We start from the raw sequence: 13,333 nt of genomic DNA, 5'->3' as shown, positions 1-13,333 counted from the left end.
TTGCGCGCAAACGTTAGGAATTTAAAAATAAACTTTCATTTTATTCATATTTCAAAATGTTAAGGGTTCCTAAATTGTTATTGGAAAAATTAATAAAGAGTATCGCCTTTTTAAACTCACAAAAATGTGAAAAATTTATTATTTTATAAACACAGTAAAATCAACATTGTTTATTGTTAATATAAGTACGTTAATAAAAGCATTAAGTATTACATGGCCTTGTTTTCTTATTTTTAATAATGTTTAATGGAAAGATTCCTGATCTTGGAATGTGTTATTATATAATTTTTCAAAAGGTGGTAAAATATTATCTATGACTTATGTCTTTGGCACTCTTTCTTTGTGCATTTAATGTAATTACTAAGTTTTGAGATTCCAGTTGAGATTCATCCTCTCTTTATAAGCCTTTTAATTCAGCTTCAGAATGTTTGAGCAAGTTACCCAAGTGCAAACTGCTACTCTCATGCTTGGTTAGATTATACTTGTACCGGTAGTACACATCACACAGCTCGCACCTGTTGGAAAGAGTTCTTTAATTACACAAGATTCAATAAATACTTTTAATGGTGTTTACCAAAAAGAGCGCTTTCCCGTGTGCACCAGCATGTGATCCTTGAGTTGGCATTCAAGCAGAAATCCTTTGAGGCAGATTTCGCAGTGGAACGGAAGTCTTTTATGGGATTCCATATGGCGTTTCAACAAGCCCGGACCTCGGAAAGCCTGTTGACAGACCTTGCACTTAAACGGCTTGGCGCCGGTATGGGAATTCTTGTGCACCTTTAGAGCGAACCTGGATGTATAGCTTTTTGGACACTCGCTGCAAAAGTAGCGTCCATCTTTCACCTCTCCATCCGGTGGCACTTTGTTAAAGCGATTCATAACGACTCGTGGCCCCGCTCCATGCACATTCCTAAACGTAAACAAAAGCCAGAAATATTATTAATCCTAAAAGGAGTTACTAAAAACTATTTCTGACTTGCCTTTCGTGTTTTTGTCGCAAGCCGCCACTGGGAAAGGACTCGCTGCAGTGGTTGCAGGTGAAGGGTTTTTCCCCTCGGTGACGAACTCTTATGTGGATATTACAATCGTAGGACACATAAAACTTTCTGGGACACTCAGGGCACTGGAAGTTCTTGGTGTTGTTGTGTCGGAGCATGTGCTTCTCCAAGTGGCAGGATAGACGGAAAGCGTGTCCGCATACATCGCAACCATAGCTGAGTGGCTTGGTCCTATGCTTCTCGCGTCTTCTCTTGTTGATCTCTTCTATGGTCAACTTTGGTGGTTTTATTTTTGGAGCTGTGTTCAAACTTTCCTCGGTTTTATTACATTCGTTTAGCGCAACCTTGTACACACTACCTTCTCCTTCCAGGCTACCGATTTCCTCTCTTGTTTCACATTTAACGATGCTAGATATCTCACTACATTTGTGCTTCGGTTGTCTTATTCCCATTCTATCCTTATGCCCTTCAGTTGAACCGTCAGTAGCTTTCTCTTTACGGTCTATGTGTTCTTCGTCTTCATCTGTCGGTAAGTCCACATCTGACACAGAATACTCGTCTAGAACAGACGCCTCGAAGCTCTTTTGAGCGCTTTCTTCGTAGAGAACGTTCTCCAGTTCCGTTTCAATGTCATCGTCGCTTAAGTGAGATTCATATCGGAGTATGTGTCCTTTAGCTTGTTTTAGTTTAAAATCCGTTTTTAGACAATTACTTCGGAACTCCATAGCTCTTTGAAGACTTTCATGGCAATTACTACATATTCGATCTGGCATTCCCTCCTCTTTTTTTATCTGCAGGAATATATTTGTTTTTAATATTTATTTAAAAGATCTTAATCGTAAAAATAAGCTTTCAAAAATTCTTAAATAATTTCCAAAACATTTCCAATGTGTTTGAATCATATTAGGTACATATTAGTGTTAAAAATCCTAGAATATTCCAGGGGGTGGTGGAAGCATGAGTTCAAAACAACTCCCATTATGGTTTACAAACAAATCCACCCCTTCGTGGCCACCTACCCTTACTCCCGCGATGATTTCTATGTAGTAGAGCAGTACGTTGTTTTCATCGGCGCAGAGGTCCTTGTCATTGGAGTCTCGCCCCAACATCCGATAGCATATGCGGCACCTGTTTTCTATGTGGTTGTTGTTGTACTCCTGCGACTCCTCCTCGTCACTGGTGAAGTTCTCTTCAGAGAAGGCCGTATCCGAAGTGGGAGCTGTACTGTTGGCCTTTGTTTTTTCAGGCAGGAACAGCTCCAATAATTTTAAGTTCGTACGCTTCAGTGCCATTTCTAAATCACTTTTGTGGATGCATGACAAGTTTCCCTTTAAGCAAAATATTTCGGAACGTGAGTGGAATGTTAATGGAATGTGTGTATACAAAGGAGTTGTTATCGAGAGACACACCCATTTGGAGTCGCCTTTTGTCCTGGATGTCCTCATCTTTCACAGCCTCCCCGCAGCTTAGCAGCCTGTTAGTCTTTAATGCCGAAGATTTCCCTCCTAAGACTGTCAAATCAGTTGAATTTGGCCGAGAAAGATAGGCGACCTTGGCCTTGCCGGCAAAATGCAAACATTTTGCAAATACTGAAAACACATGACAGTGTTGCGAAACGGATATGAACAGGGTTGCTCTTGAGATAACTCCAAAGGCGCGATTTTTAAACCGATGAAGGAGATAACATTAAAATAAGCAAATACAGTATAGTATTCTCTATTCATTTATGTTTTGGTCTAGGATGTGTGGATTCTGCTCTTCCTGCTTCTTTTTGTGTATTTTGGAGCGGTAATGAGTTCCCAAGCTGCTTTTTCGATTGAATTTAACTTTGCACAATTCGCAACTGAAAAGTAGTTCAAAGAATTAGTAAGGAAATAGAGATCTTTTAAGAAAGACTCATTCCAACTCACTGATATGGCTGCTCCCCCGTATGGACAACGCTATGAAGCCGCAGTGACTCCTTATCCAAAAAAGCTTTGCCGCAAATGTGGCACAGGTGAGGCCTGTGTACAGGGCTCTCCTTGTGTCGCCGCTCGTGCTTCAGTCTTATATTACAGTTTTTAAATCGCTGGCCACAATACTTGCAAACGTAGGGCAGTTCGCCCCGGTGCTTGATTCGAACGTGGAGCTTTAGCAAATGCATCGTAAATTCGCTGCGATCACACTCCTGGCATTGGAACTGTTTAACTCCCATATGCCGAGTTAGATGGACATTGAAGTTTCCCTTCTCACTGAAAGTTTTCCCGCACTGATCGCAAATGTAGTGTCCTTGTTCGAGGTTGCGCTTTCCGGATGTGTTTTTAAATATTTCTTTTGCTTTAGTTGGTCTTCCTCGCTTTTTACAAACAATTGGTTCTTTCAAAGTAATTTCAGGATTACCACAAGCAACGTTTACTAGGTCGGATCCACGCGAAGTTAGATAGCGAGTTGGAGTGTCCTTTTCAGTGACTGGTTCTATTTTTATAGAATTCTCATTCATCAGAGGATCCGAATCATTGCCAGTAGGTGGGGAGAATAAAGAGGTATCATCCGTGGTCTCAGAAATAATTCCTTCCACATTACAAGAAATTTTTGCTTCCTGATTTATTTTTCTATCACTAGCTTTCAGTTGTACCATTTCTGGAATCTCCAAATCACCGGCATCCTTGCTCTTCTTGATCCAATAGTTGTTCGTAATTAAGCATCGTTCCCGGAAGGCAATGGCACCATCGAGATCCAATGAACAAGCCGAACATATTCTGTTAGGAACACCATCCTGATCCGTTAACTGAAACATTTAAAAAGCGTTTATTTCCGTACATTTTTAACAAACATAGAAAACTCACTGAAATTCCTGTTAGCTTGAATATATTGTTGAGGATTTCGAGGCTCTCATTGTCGAATAGATTCTTAAAATTCTTTGCCTCCAGATTGCAGATACGGCACACTAAGGACATTTTCCCCGCGTATCCTACAGTTTATGAAGTTGTTTATTTTGAGATACCTGACTTAATGAGTTATTTTCTTTGTTTGTCAAGTGCAAAGTGAATGGCAAATTTTATCCGTGTGACTGTCTGTTGTTTATTTAAATTTTAGCGGTAATTTTGTGTATTTAATTGTTATATTTTTTATCCTGGTAATATAGGTTATATTTTAAAAGTTTAACATCTAAGCAGCTTAATGAAAAATCCGTCTTAGAACTAAATCATATTTTTTATATATGAGTCAGTGTTAGCTTTTGGACGTAACTTTTAAACTTATTGTTTATAATAAACATTAAAAAAAACAAAAAGATATAATGTTAAAACAAAACAAAAAAACTGTTCTCTAAGTTTATAAAACTAAAAAAAGTCGGAAAATTCTAGGCAATACAAGTAACTTGGAAATTAAATCGAATGGCAAGCCCGTGCCCATGTTTTATAAAGAATATTAACGAATAAATGTCAGTAGTTTATGTTATTTGGATTAAAAACAGTCTTTCATGGTTCTTTTACGAAGTCCACGACTCCTCCTGCCATTTTCTGATGCTTTTTTGATCGCAAATGATTTTTTAAATATTCCGTACGCGAAAAGCTAACGCTACATGTTTCACAGCTAAAAAATAAGATACTCCATAAGATTTAGTCAAATTTCGGATTATTGTTGGCTCACCTATGTGGTTTCTGGCCAGTATGAGCAAACAGGTGCCTCTTCAGAAATGTCGGTGTATTAAACTGCTTTCCACACTCATCGCATTGGTACCTCTTGTCTCTAATATGTTGCAATCTGTGGAGATTAAACATAGATAGTTTCTTTCTAAACATTCTTTAAAATCAGTATGCAAACCTTTCATGACAATTGCGAGCCGAGCTGGTGAAAAAACACAATTGACAATACCCGCATGGGTAAGGTCGCTCGCCTAAATGACGAACTCGCTCGTGGAGCGTCAATAGGTGTTTTGTCACAAACCTCTTATTGCAAATTTCACAGGCGAAATTTTTGACACCCAAGTGGCGTAGGCGATGGTTCTTTAGGTTGTCCACAGTCTTGAGATATTTTCCGCACATATTGCACTGCAATTCCAAATCTTTGCGAGGGGCTTTGGCACGAGGAATGTTATCCACAGTGGCTGTCTTTGATTGAGACTCGAGTTCTTTTGCTGGAAGACTAGGATTTATAGGCATAGTGGTGTCAACTGGAGACAGTTCTCGTTTAGGTAATACTAGTGGACATTCCTCCGTTTCAGATTCATTGGCACTATTGAAATTGTCCTGAACAATAAGACTTTTAACATCTTTTACTACATCTTTTAACTCGTACACCTCTTCTGAAGATTTCGTCGTTGTTTTCGGAAAATTTTCTTCATCCGATGGAGAAGATTCGGTGGCAAGCAAACTGTCCTGAAGTTTCAGCGAATCTTTGGTATTGGATGAGTGGTAACCAGGTTCCAGTCCTTGGTTCATTTGAGCCAATCTATTCTGATTTCGAAGGCACCGTTCCCGAAAGCCGGTTGAAAGCTGCAACTGATCATAGCACCTAGTACAAATATGTCGCGGGAGATGCTTCTCTTCCCTTAACTGCAAACGAAAAAAACATAATGTATGCATATATGCGGCTCTGCAAACAACAACTTACATATAGTCCAGTGATTACTTTAATTCTAGCAATTATTTCCCGATTTTGGTTGACGAATAAATTCTTGGGCTGCCAGGCCAAGAAGTCTTTGCCACAGAGTCGACATTTTACCGCCATTTCGGGGTAAAGCCAGTATTAGGAATTACACCCTATGGAGAGAAGGATATATTCCTATATTCCTAGTAATATTTTTTATGGAAGGCACTAAAGTAATTTATCAATAACTTTTCCTAAAACAAAACAGACGCGCACACGATTTTGTGCGTTGGTGGTTCTCGTTGGCGTTGCCAGATGTCTGAAATAACTGTTCTTTTGAAGGGCTTTCAGTTGAAGCCAATTTTTTTTTAAATATGTTTCTAAGCATTTTTGAATAAAGTTTAATATTCTATTTTTTATTTTGTAATAAATACTAGTCTTTATTGTGTTGTCATACAAAATATATACGAATAATCATTGAAATATTACTATTCCTAGTAATATATATATTTGTTTAATTGAATTTATTAGAAGGAAATTAAAAAATGTAAAATAGAAACTACATTTAATGACAATGAAATATCCTAGTTACAAAACAACACGATAGCTAGATAACCGCTTCCCAGGGGTGGAACCTATGCAAGTATCTCTTCCAGAATAGTCTCATCGCAGTCGAAGACTTCGGCTGTTTCCTCATCCAGCACCTCCTCCTCCATTTTCGGCTCTTCACCCTCCAAATACTCCTCTTGGCTCTCGTCCAAGGTGTCATAGTCTGGATCATTCTCTTCCGAGTCTTCTTTATGACGATGGCTGTAGGACGACTTAAGCCTCTTCCGTTTAGGGTCTTCATCAAACTCGCTCACCTCATCCGTGACCTCGAGGTTTTCGCGCTTCCGATGATACTTGCTAAAATGGTGCCGCCGCAGACAATCGGCCGTTTTAAACTCCTTATCACAAGGCTCGCAACTGAAAATGGGCCGTTTAATAATTTACAAATAAAAGAAAACAAGTATCTTACTAAAAAGTTTCCTCGGCGTTACATTTTATCTGGTGCTTCATCCTGCCCTTGTCGCTATTGAATCTTTTGTCGCAGTAGTCACACGGAAACATTAACTCATCGTAGTGGTAAATTCTGTTGGAAAGACCACATATTTTTTATAGAAAAGACAATAGTCTAGACAAACTAGTATCTAAGAACCAGCACGTACCTCTCGTGTCGACAGCGAGCAGGGCTATTTCCGAAACCCTCTCCACAGTATTGACAGACGTACGGCTTTTCCCCATTATGAATAACCCGAATATGCATCTTCAGCGTAGGCTGGGTGTAGAATTTCCGACCGCACTCGTTGCACACAAATTTCTCGTCGTAGTGACGAAGTTTGTGGTCCTTCATGTTGCTCAGGTCGGCAAATGACCAGCCACACTGGTCGCAAACATATCGCTTATCATTTAAGTTGGGTCTTCTTCGACGCCTCTTCGGTCTCTGGGTAATCACCTCCGGCGCTATGGCCATCAGCATGGGCTCAAGCTGGGGGGTTGGCTCGCTCTTTGCAGGCAAGTGGAAGCGCTTCAGCCTAACGCGAGGAGATTGCATGTTATGTTTAGAATCCTTGTCATCCTCAATTTCCTCAGATGCCCGATTGTCATTCTGCTTCAAAGTATCTGGTTCCGATTTTATAAGAGGGTCACAGTCCTCCGTGGCAACCTCTGAAGTGTGATTTTTATGCAAACTCGCATCTGTTTGCAAACAACGCGCCCGAAATGCAATGGCATGGCTTAAATCCAAAAGGCAGCATGAGCAGATGTGCATGGGCAACTGGGCCTCAAACTTCAACTGTAAGAATGAATTTAAATAAGCAGTTTACGGAAATTGCCACCAATTATCTTCTCGGAGATCTGGACTCCAACACTCACCGCTAGGCCAGTGACTTGTTTTATTGCTATAAGTATCCGTCGATTGCGGCGCTCGAAAATATTTTTTGGATCGGCCGTAAAGATTTGTTCGCCGCATATTCGACACTCACTGGTCGCCTCCGGTGGCATGATATTATTTACAATTTTTGAATTATTATTTTGTGACGCTGAATGTTACGAATTTGTACGATTTAGTGTGACCAACTGAAGGTAACTGAAAACACGTTGATAAAGCCAAATTTGTGTATTTTTCCATGAGCTCTTATTATAATATAAGCGGATTGTATCAAATTCTTTATAAAACAAAATATTAAAGGTTTATTTTTATTCATGATACATTTTTTAAAAAATAATATTTCATTTAGTATTTAAATTTAATTAACCAGTGTGTACACCACAATTGTAGCAGCATCTTCAGCTTCTTCCTCTTAGCCATTCACTTGGAAATAATAAATAAAAAAATTATTTTTGTTTACTAAAATGCTCTCGTTGCACTCTCTTTGCCGAAATGGCGGAAAAAACCTCAAAAATTGCAGACTAAAAAACTGTTTTCAAAATACAACTATCAGCTAATAAGTCTGATTGAAAATATAACCGATATGTTTGTAAGCTTTTTGTTATTTTGTGCTATGAAGAATAACTAAGTTTTTATCTTTTAGATGAATTTTGATAAATAAAACGTACACTGTGATATGATCAACTCATTTAAGATCTAAAAGACTAATATTATTTAAACTTAAAAGAATTATTTTATCTGATTCAAAAAATTTTTAAATATACGTTAAAGTCGCGCAGTGTGAATGTCAATTTTCTTCTTTTAACCATAAACAATTGTGTCTGGTGTCTGTCTGCATCGATAAGGTTGTTCTTGGCGGCTATGGAGGACATGTGCAGGACCTGCACGGGGAAATCCTATCCCGAAACCGCAAAGAATTTATTCGACACATCTAGTCCGCTGCTTAACCACATTTACACATTGACAAACGTAGTAGTGAGTAGATCATTGAGTATTTAACTAGTGCCGACTAAAGCGGGCTTGTTTCAGTTAAAGGATGATGTGGATTTCCCGAGGTTTATTTGCCAGCAGTGTCAGCATGATCTACAGATTGCTATCGACTTTCGCAGAGTCTGTCTGGAGGCACAAGAAATACTGGAATTAAAGAAAACGAAAGTCGATGATTCTGGGCTGGAGGCTTGGATCGAAGAAGACAATTCTTTGCCAGCTATTCCTGACAAGGACACGGTTCAGGTCCAAAAGTCACTAATATATCATACCGAGGATGAGTTAGGAGAAGAGAAGAGTGTGGTTCGTTTTTCAAATGAGAGGCAGACGTCTGCCACTGAGCAGATATCGGTTGTATTACTGGAACAGATGGACGACAAGGATAACGCGGTTCTAGATGAGAGTCTGGACGTCAGCAACTCTGTGGAAATGTGCAGTATTCCTGAAAGTATCATAGAAACTTCCGACGATTTTGAAGCCGTGGACATCTCGTGCAGCAACTGTGGGGTGGGTTTTTCATCCTTGGAGGAGCTAAGAACACACAAATACCAGCTACATGACGTCTCATTCCACACCAGGTAATGGCCCCTTAAGGAAAACTAAGTATTCATGAATTGGATAAAATGAAATACGTATGTTTTAGGTTCACTTGCGGACACTGTGGTGAGGGCTTCCGATCAGCAAGTGGCCTATCGAGGCATTGTAATGTTGCGAACCTTCCATTGACCCACAGCTGCGACAACTGCCCCTTGAAATTCCCCAACGCGATCTTGTTGGAGACCCATAAGGAACGATGTAATGCACCTCCGGATGCCAGGCTTATATGCCACATATGTGGCAAGCAGCTGGCCAATACAAGCAACCTAAAAAATCACTTGGTGCGTCACATGGGAACTCGTTCCCACAAGTGCAGTGAGTGCGACGCTGCCTTCGCCCTACCCAGTGAACTGAACGTCCACAAGAAATCTCATAGTTCCGAACGGCCGTATGCGTGTCGGTATGACTGTGGCAAGAGCTTCAGATATTGCAGCGCCCGCAGCATCCACGAAAGGTACTTATTCTCGATTATTTGCATCTATTTCTGTCAAGCTAATAGTATCCTCACATCAATAGGATTCATATTGACGAAAGCAAGCGACCCTATCGATGCGAATTTTGTCCAAAGGCGTTTGTGACACCAAGCGATTGCAGAACTCACCAAAAATATCACACTCTATCGCGCAACTACAGGTAAACCTTTCTTCTAACTATAATTAATCATTTTATTTATATTATTCTTATTCTTCCAGCTGCGACCCATGCCGTATGCGCTTCAAAACTATAAAGCACTACAATCACCACTTAAAGTCGAATACTCACAAGACTGTTGTAATGCGAGCCAAAGCCAAAAACCAATGAATCTCCAAAAAACATTCCATTTTCATTTGGAATCTCACTTCCTCAGACGCATTTTATTATTAAATAAACAAGTATTATATAAATACTCATTAAAATCGACTTCAAGTATCATTAAGTGACTTGAAGGGTAACTCATGAAAGGGTTTTTTGTTTAAAAGACAACGGCAGCTGGAATGATCTTCTCGTTGTCGTAGATCTCCTTGGCGTAGCACAGGTTGGGGTAGTCGAAGGCGGCTCCGTAGCGGTTCTTGCAGCCGGAGGTGGCCTTATCTCCGGGGTTGTACACGGGCTGACCCACGATGTTCGAGGTGGCGAAGTTGCAGGTGAGGATAAAGTGGTTATAGAAGTCCTTGGAGAAACGCACGGCAGAGCATCCCACGTGAGTGTTCTTTTCGGCCACGGCAATGGTGAACTTGGCCACGTTCTTATTGGGCAGCTCCTCGGGGAAACTGGCGAGGATATCGGGGGAGGCGTTGGAGCGCTCGGCGAACCAGTTCTCGATCTGCTCCTTGATGATTTCCGCATCCGTGTACTCGGTCTCAGCGCCGCTGTAGCTGAAGATGGCATTGTTTTGTCCGGCGTAAGCGAATCTCTCAGTGCTGCGGCACTTGTCTGGAAGGGATTCACAGGTCTTCGCATTGAGGAGGGCCAGATGAGACAGCTCCTCGCACCAGGCCATTTTAGCCATGCGTACGGCCTTGGGAAGTCCTTCGATTCTACCACCGGCAACGTTGTTCCTCAATTCGTTAAACAGGCTCAGGATCAGCTTTTGGTGGGGCGCAGTTTTCACTTCTCGCACATCCTTGGGGCAGTTTTCACTGAATATCTAGGAAAGGATACGATGTATTTGGGTTAGATTAGACCAAGAGTTCCTACCCCCTTGTTGTTGCAGGCAATGTGCTTGTCCAGGCAGGTGGGCAGAGCACAGTAGTCGACTGCGAAGGCAATGCCCAGGAAAGCAGAGACCAGGATCAGAGACTTCATTGCCATGTTGACTGTTGAACTGTTGCTACTGGAGCTACTGAAGTTTAGACCGCAGCAGGTTCTTTATTTATACCCAAGCTGAGGATATATTATACCGCTAATACACTGATTGTTTGAGTTGGTTTCCCACCTTGTTTTTCCAGGTGGCTTCTGGGGAATATCTGGACAGCCAAGATATGTATTACCCCTAGCCGGAGGAGGGCTATATAAGCCGTGCGTTTTCTTATATGCGGCTTCTGTCAAGCCGGCTGCCATGATCGAACAACATGGTGTTCCAAGTGCTGGTTTGAGTTCAAGACTTCAGAAAGTTCATTTTCTGTTCAGGATCGTCAGAAGATCAAGTAGTCAAGCTGTCCTTGATTAAATGAAATGTCCTGGTGAAAGATCTTTGCACTTATTTGGAGCTACATAATGTGCTGACCAGCGAATCCCTCCCAGACGAGTGCCGCGCAGAGATTCGCTTACGCCTCACAGCGGAGCTAAATCAGAGTACACGGATGCTTTCTCTGAAATCCTTGTCAGTTTTCCAGAACACATTTTCCTAGAAAACAGACTGTCCATATAATGTGTATTCCCCAAAGGGACTATAATCATTCTACAGAAAAATGAATAGAGTTTTGTTTTTCTTTAGACTATTTTCTTTATTAAATCATATCATATCATGCGAGAGGTATTTATTTATCGATTCGACCGTCCTCGAAAGCATTCGTTTGGATGTCGTTCTTGTACAATTAAAAACATACAGTATCACAATCATATGCAGGTATACAATATATTATCTATCTTCGTCTCGGGGGCCCAGACCCAAACAACACATGGTAGAGTCGAGCCCCTCAATGATTCTAACCGTCTAAGTCGGCGCTAGGCTTATGCGGGTGCAATAAATAGAGTTAAGGATTCCATATGTCGCCCCGAGATTGTGTTTGGGGGAAATTGAAGAGAGTCCGAACATTCAATCGAGTTAGTTAGTCAGGGATTTGGGGCTAAAATAAAAATAAAATAAAGAGAATACGTGAAATGAGTTGTACAACAAGGAAATTGGCAATGAAATAGTGGTGGACGACACACAACTTAAGCAATGTAAAAAATAAAACAATATTTCCGGGAATTAGGAGGTGGTAGATATCAGAATTTGGACTGTCTTGTGTGCGAAGGACTTACAAGATACAAGAGAACAATTACGACTACTATGCTAGAGCTAACTAAGTAGGAACGCGTCATTACTTCTCCTTGGGAGCCTTGTCGAATATGTACTCCTTGGTCATCGAATAGGCCAGTCCGGCGGTCAAGCAAGCGACCACGGTTCCCTGGGCGGCCACACGCAACTGCATCAGGAACACGCTGGTGCTCATGGTGCCACGGTTCCGGTACTTGTAGGCTCCAATCACTCCGGCCGCCACAAATCCGGCGATGCCTGTGGGCGAAAGTAAAAATAATTAGTTTGTTGTTGCTAGCTGGCTGGGTTGGTCAGCTGATAAAGGCCAGACATCGCACAGACACACACAGACAAGGCTGTATCTCAAACACTAATGCAGTTCAAGTTTTGTAGTTTACGATGATCTTGCGTTACGATCATTCCGATTAAAAATAGCCTTTTTTTAAACTAAACAAAGCAACATGTTTCCAGAAAAAGCCAAGTACTCAACTCTGCCCAGAGTCAGCTGGTATTTGTTATATTCGCACCAACCCACACAGATAAGCACCTGGCAATTTCGTACACGCGACAAAGTACGGAGGCCAATGTGACGTCACGGATGTGTTAATACTGATGCATAACTTTCCATTGGCTTTCGCATCAGTGTGAACTTGCAATTAAGGTTACATCATTTACTTTCCAGAACGATGGCGGACGGAACCCGAATTTTGAACCGTTATATCACAGAATTACAGACAAAACAGCCAATTGGCATTAACCTCTATGCGTGAATTACATGGCCAAGGTCAAGATTAGCCGACATCCCCGAGCGGGCATCCAACACATATACATATTTCATCAGCCTCTAGCCAAAAATTTCCATGTGACGTCACGGAACCACTGAACTTGCGCGTGAACATGCGTGTGGTGTACATGGCCGGAAAATAAAATTCACTCACCCACTAGCATGAAGGGCGATTCCTTCGCCTTCCTGGACAATTTGTTGCTCTGGGCAGCATCCTCGTCACTTTCGAAAAAGGATTTTGAACTCATGTTGAAAGCGGGTGATTTGATCGATCGTTTTTGAGCGCTTTTGAGTAGCAGTCTTCAAAAAGTTTGTGGTGTGACCGTTCGTAAGTTGGCGGGCTTTTGCGAAAAAGGTACTAAGGCATGTGAAACTTCGGGTGCTTAAAAAAAGTATTTATTAAATTAAATACATTTAAAAATAAAATAAAATATATTTATTTTCCACTTTACAATCCAGGCTCTCTTCTAACCTATCCGAATCTCTTTATATTGATATGCATTTCATAGACATAGCATTTATTAACT

General features: G+C 41.0%; 8 protein-coding genes across 9 annotated transcripts; 2 read left to right on the top strand and 6 right to left on the bottom strand.

Moving 5' to 3' along the window:
• Nucleotides 1-104: 104 nt before the first annotated feature.
• On the bottom strand, nucleotides 105-2,648 carry LOC6500947 (zinc finger protein 675). Its single transcript, XM_014911323.3, has 5 exons — nucleotides 2,408-2,648; nucleotides 2,018-2,326; nucleotides 981-1,789; nucleotides 575-910; nucleotides 105-515 (listed from the first exon to the last, which is right to left on the bottom strand). Exons 1-5 carry the CDS (start codon nucleotides 2,441-2,443, stop codon nucleotides 398-400), a joined length of 1,608 nt encoding a protein of 535 aa, XP_014766809.1. The 5' UTR covers nucleotides 2,444-2,648; the 3' UTR covers nucleotides 105-397.
• A 53-nt stretch (nucleotides 2,649-2,701) lies between these two features.
• Nucleotides 2,702-3,966, bottom strand: LOC6500946 (transcription factor Ouib). Its single transcript, XM_001954188.4, has 3 exons — nucleotides 3,824-3,966; nucleotides 2,909-3,765; nucleotides 2,702-2,841 (listed from the first exon to the last, which is right to left on the bottom strand). The coding sequence occupies exons 1-3, from the start codon at nucleotides 3,932-3,934 to the stop codon at nucleotides 2,715-2,717; spliced, it is 1,095 nt and encodes a 364-aa protein (XP_001954224.1). The 5' UTR covers nucleotides 3,935-3,966; the 3' UTR covers nucleotides 2,702-2,714.
• A 222-nt stretch (nucleotides 3,967-4,188) lies between these two features.
• On the bottom strand, nucleotides 4,189-5,908 carry LOC6500945 (transcription factor Ouib). 2 transcript variants are annotated; one of them, XM_014911322.3, is made up of 5 exons: nucleotides 5,592-5,908; nucleotides 5,323-5,533; nucleotides 4,803-5,283; nucleotides 4,629-4,742; nucleotides 4,189-4,571 (listed from the first exon to the last, which is right to left on the bottom strand). In XM_014911322.3, the coding sequence occupies exons 1-5, from the start codon at nucleotides 5,706-5,708 to the stop codon at nucleotides 4,457-4,459; spliced, it is 1,038 nt and encodes a 345-aa protein (XP_014766808.1). In that variant the 5' UTR covers nucleotides 5,709-5,908; the 3' UTR covers nucleotides 4,189-4,456. The 2 variants fall into 2 exon arrangements, with proteins under 2 accessions (XP_014766808.1, XP_001954223.1); XM_001954187.4 differs by having other exon boundaries at nucleotides 4,803-5,533; nucleotides 5,592-5,907.
• Nucleotides 5,909-6,115: 207 nt separating this feature from the next.
• LOC6500944 (transcription factor Ouib) lies at nucleotides 6,116-7,715 on the bottom strand. The gene is made up of 4 exons (XM_001954186.3): nucleotides 7,482-7,715; nucleotides 6,776-7,401; nucleotides 6,586-6,699; nucleotides 6,116-6,533 (listed from the first exon to the last, which is right to left on the bottom strand). The coding sequence occupies exons 1-4, from the start codon at nucleotides 7,608-7,610 to the stop codon at nucleotides 6,203-6,205; spliced, it is 1,200 nt and encodes a 399-aa protein (XP_001954222.1). The 5' UTR covers nucleotides 7,611-7,715; the 3' UTR covers nucleotides 6,116-6,202.
• Nucleotides 7,716-7,862: 147 nt separating this feature from the next.
• LOC116654922 lies at nucleotides 7,863-8,180 on the top strand. The gene is given in 2 exon segments (XM_032451616.2): nucleotides 7,863-8,010; nucleotides 8,013-8,180. Coding segments are annotated over 2 exon segments (162 nt in total). The 5' UTR covers nucleotides 7,863-7,961; the 3' UTR covers nucleotides 8,126-8,180.
• A 91-nt stretch (nucleotides 8,181-8,271) lies between these two features.
• Nucleotides 8,272-10,022, top strand: LOC6499647 (zinc finger protein 184). Its single transcript, XM_001954185.4, has 5 exons — nucleotides 8,272-8,472; nucleotides 8,527-9,062; nucleotides 9,128-9,535; nucleotides 9,598-9,714; nucleotides 9,774-10,022. Exons 1-5 carry the CDS (start codon nucleotides 8,359-8,361, stop codon nucleotides 9,880-9,882), a joined length of 1,284 nt encoding a protein of 427 aa, XP_001954221.1. The 5' UTR covers nucleotides 8,272-8,358; the 3' UTR covers nucleotides 9,883-10,022.
• On the bottom strand, nucleotides 9,902-10,914 carry LOC6500943 (antigen 5 like allergen Cul n 1). The gene is made up of 2 exons (XM_001954184.4): nucleotides 10,759-10,914; nucleotides 9,902-10,708 (listed from the first exon to the last, which is right to left on the bottom strand). Exons 1-2 carry the CDS (start codon nucleotides 10,870-10,872, stop codon nucleotides 10,034-10,036), a joined length of 789 nt encoding a protein of 262 aa, XP_001954220.1. The 5' UTR covers nucleotides 10,873-10,914; the 3' UTR covers nucleotides 9,902-10,033.
• A 572-nt stretch (nucleotides 10,915-11,486) lies between these two features.
• Nucleotides 11,487-13,155, bottom strand: LOC6500942 (HIG1 domain family member 1C). The gene is made up of 3 exons (XM_001954183.4): nucleotides 12,961-13,155; nucleotides 12,091-12,280; nucleotides 11,487-11,849 (listed from the first exon to the last, which is right to left on the bottom strand). The coding sequence occupies exons 1-3, from the start codon at nucleotides 13,052-13,054 to the stop codon at nucleotides 11,828-11,830; spliced, it is 306 nt and encodes a 101-aa protein (XP_001954219.1). The 5' UTR covers nucleotides 13,055-13,155; the 3' UTR covers nucleotides 11,487-11,827.
• Nucleotides 13,156-13,333: the final 178 nt, after the last annotated feature.

This window comes from Drosophila ananassae, chromosome 2L (genome assembly GCF_017639315.1).
Source record: "Drosophila ananassae strain 14024-0371.13 chromosome 2L, ASM1763931v2, whole genome shotgun sequence".
Taxonomy (NCBI): domain Eukaryota; kingdom Metazoa; phylum Arthropoda; class Insecta; order Diptera; family Drosophilidae; genus Drosophila; species Drosophila ananassae.
Note: the sequence above shows the minus strand (reverse complement) of the source record. Positions and strands in the feature narration are given on the sequence as shown.

Coding starts and splice junctions, on each gene's coding strand:
- LOC6500947 (XM_014911323.3), bottom strand. CDS start 2,443: ATGAGGACATCCAGGACAAAAGGCGACTCCAAATGG. Junction 911..980: donor TTGCGACAAAAACACGAAAG/GCAAGTCAGAAA, acceptor GTTTACGTTTAG/GAATGTGCATGGAGCGGGGC. Junction 516..574: donor ACGGGAAAGCGCTCTTTTTG/GTAAACACCATT, acceptor TCTTTCCAACAG/GTGCGAGCTGTGTGATGTGT.
- LOC6500946 (XM_001954188.4), bottom strand. CDS start 3,934: ATGTCCTTAGTGTGCCGTATCTGCAATCTGGAGGCAAAGAATTTTAAG. Junction 3,766..3,823: donor TCAAGCTAACAGGAATTTCA/GTGAGTTTTCTA, acceptor TAAATGTTTCAG/TTAACGGATCAGGATGGTGT. Junction 2,842..2,908: donor ACGGGGGAGCAGCCATATCA/GTGAGTTGGAAT, acceptor ACTACTTTTCAG/TTGCGAATTGTGCAAAGTTA.
- LOC6500945 (XM_001954187.4), bottom strand. CDS start 5,708: ATGGCGGTAAAATGTCGACTCTGTGGCAAAGACTTCTTGGCCTGGCAG. Junction 5,534..5,591: donor AAGTAATCACTGGACTATAT/GTAAGTTGTTGT, acceptor TTTCGTTTGCAG/TTAAGGGAAGAGAAGCATCT. Junction 4,572..4,628: donor ACTGGCCAGAAACCACATAG/GTGAGCCAACAA, acceptor CTTATTTTTTAG/CTGTGAAACATGTAGCGTTA.
- LOC6500944 (XM_001954186.3), bottom strand. CDS start 7,610: ATGCCACCGGAGGCGACCAGTGAGTGTCGAATATGCGGCGAACAAATC. Junction 7,402..7,481: donor AACAAGTCACTGGCCTAGCG/GTGAGTGTTGGA, acceptor TCATTCTTACAG/TTGAAGTTTGAGGCCCAGTT. Junction 6,534..6,585: donor AACGCCGAGGAAACTTTTTA/GTAAGATACTTG, acceptor GCCCATTTTCAG/TTGCGAGCCTTGTGATAAGG.
- LOC6499647 (XM_001954185.4), top strand. CDS start 8,359: ATGGAGGACATGTGCAGGACCTGCACGGGGAAATCCTATCCCGAAACC. Junction 8,473..8,526: donor ACACATTGACAAACGTAGTA/GTGAGTAGATCA, acceptor GGCTTGTTTCAG/TTAAAGGATGATGTGGATTT. Junction 9,063..9,127: donor GACGTCTCATTCCACACCAG/GTAATGGCCCCT, acceptor CGTATGTTTTAG/GTTCACTTGCGGACACTGTG.
- LOC6500943 (XM_001954184.4), bottom strand. CDS start 10,872: ATGGCAATGAAGTCTCTGATCCTGGTCTCTGCTTTCCTGGGCATTGCC. Junction 10,709..10,758: donor TTGCCTGCAACAACAAGGGG/GTAGGAACTCTT, acceptor ATCCTTTCCTAG/ATATTCAGTGAAAACTGCCC.
- LOC6500942 (XM_001954183.4), bottom strand. CDS start 13,054: ATGAGTTCAAAATCCTTTTTCGAAAGTGACGAGGATGCTGCCCAGAGC. Junction 12,281..12,960: donor ATCGCCCTTCATGCTAGTGG/GTGAGTGAATTT, acceptor TTTCGCCCACAG/GCATCGCCGGATTTGTGGCG. Junction 11,850..12,090: donor GACAAGGCTCCCAAGGAGAA/GTAATGACGCGT, acceptor TTTTTATTTTAG/CCCCAAATCCCTGACTAACT.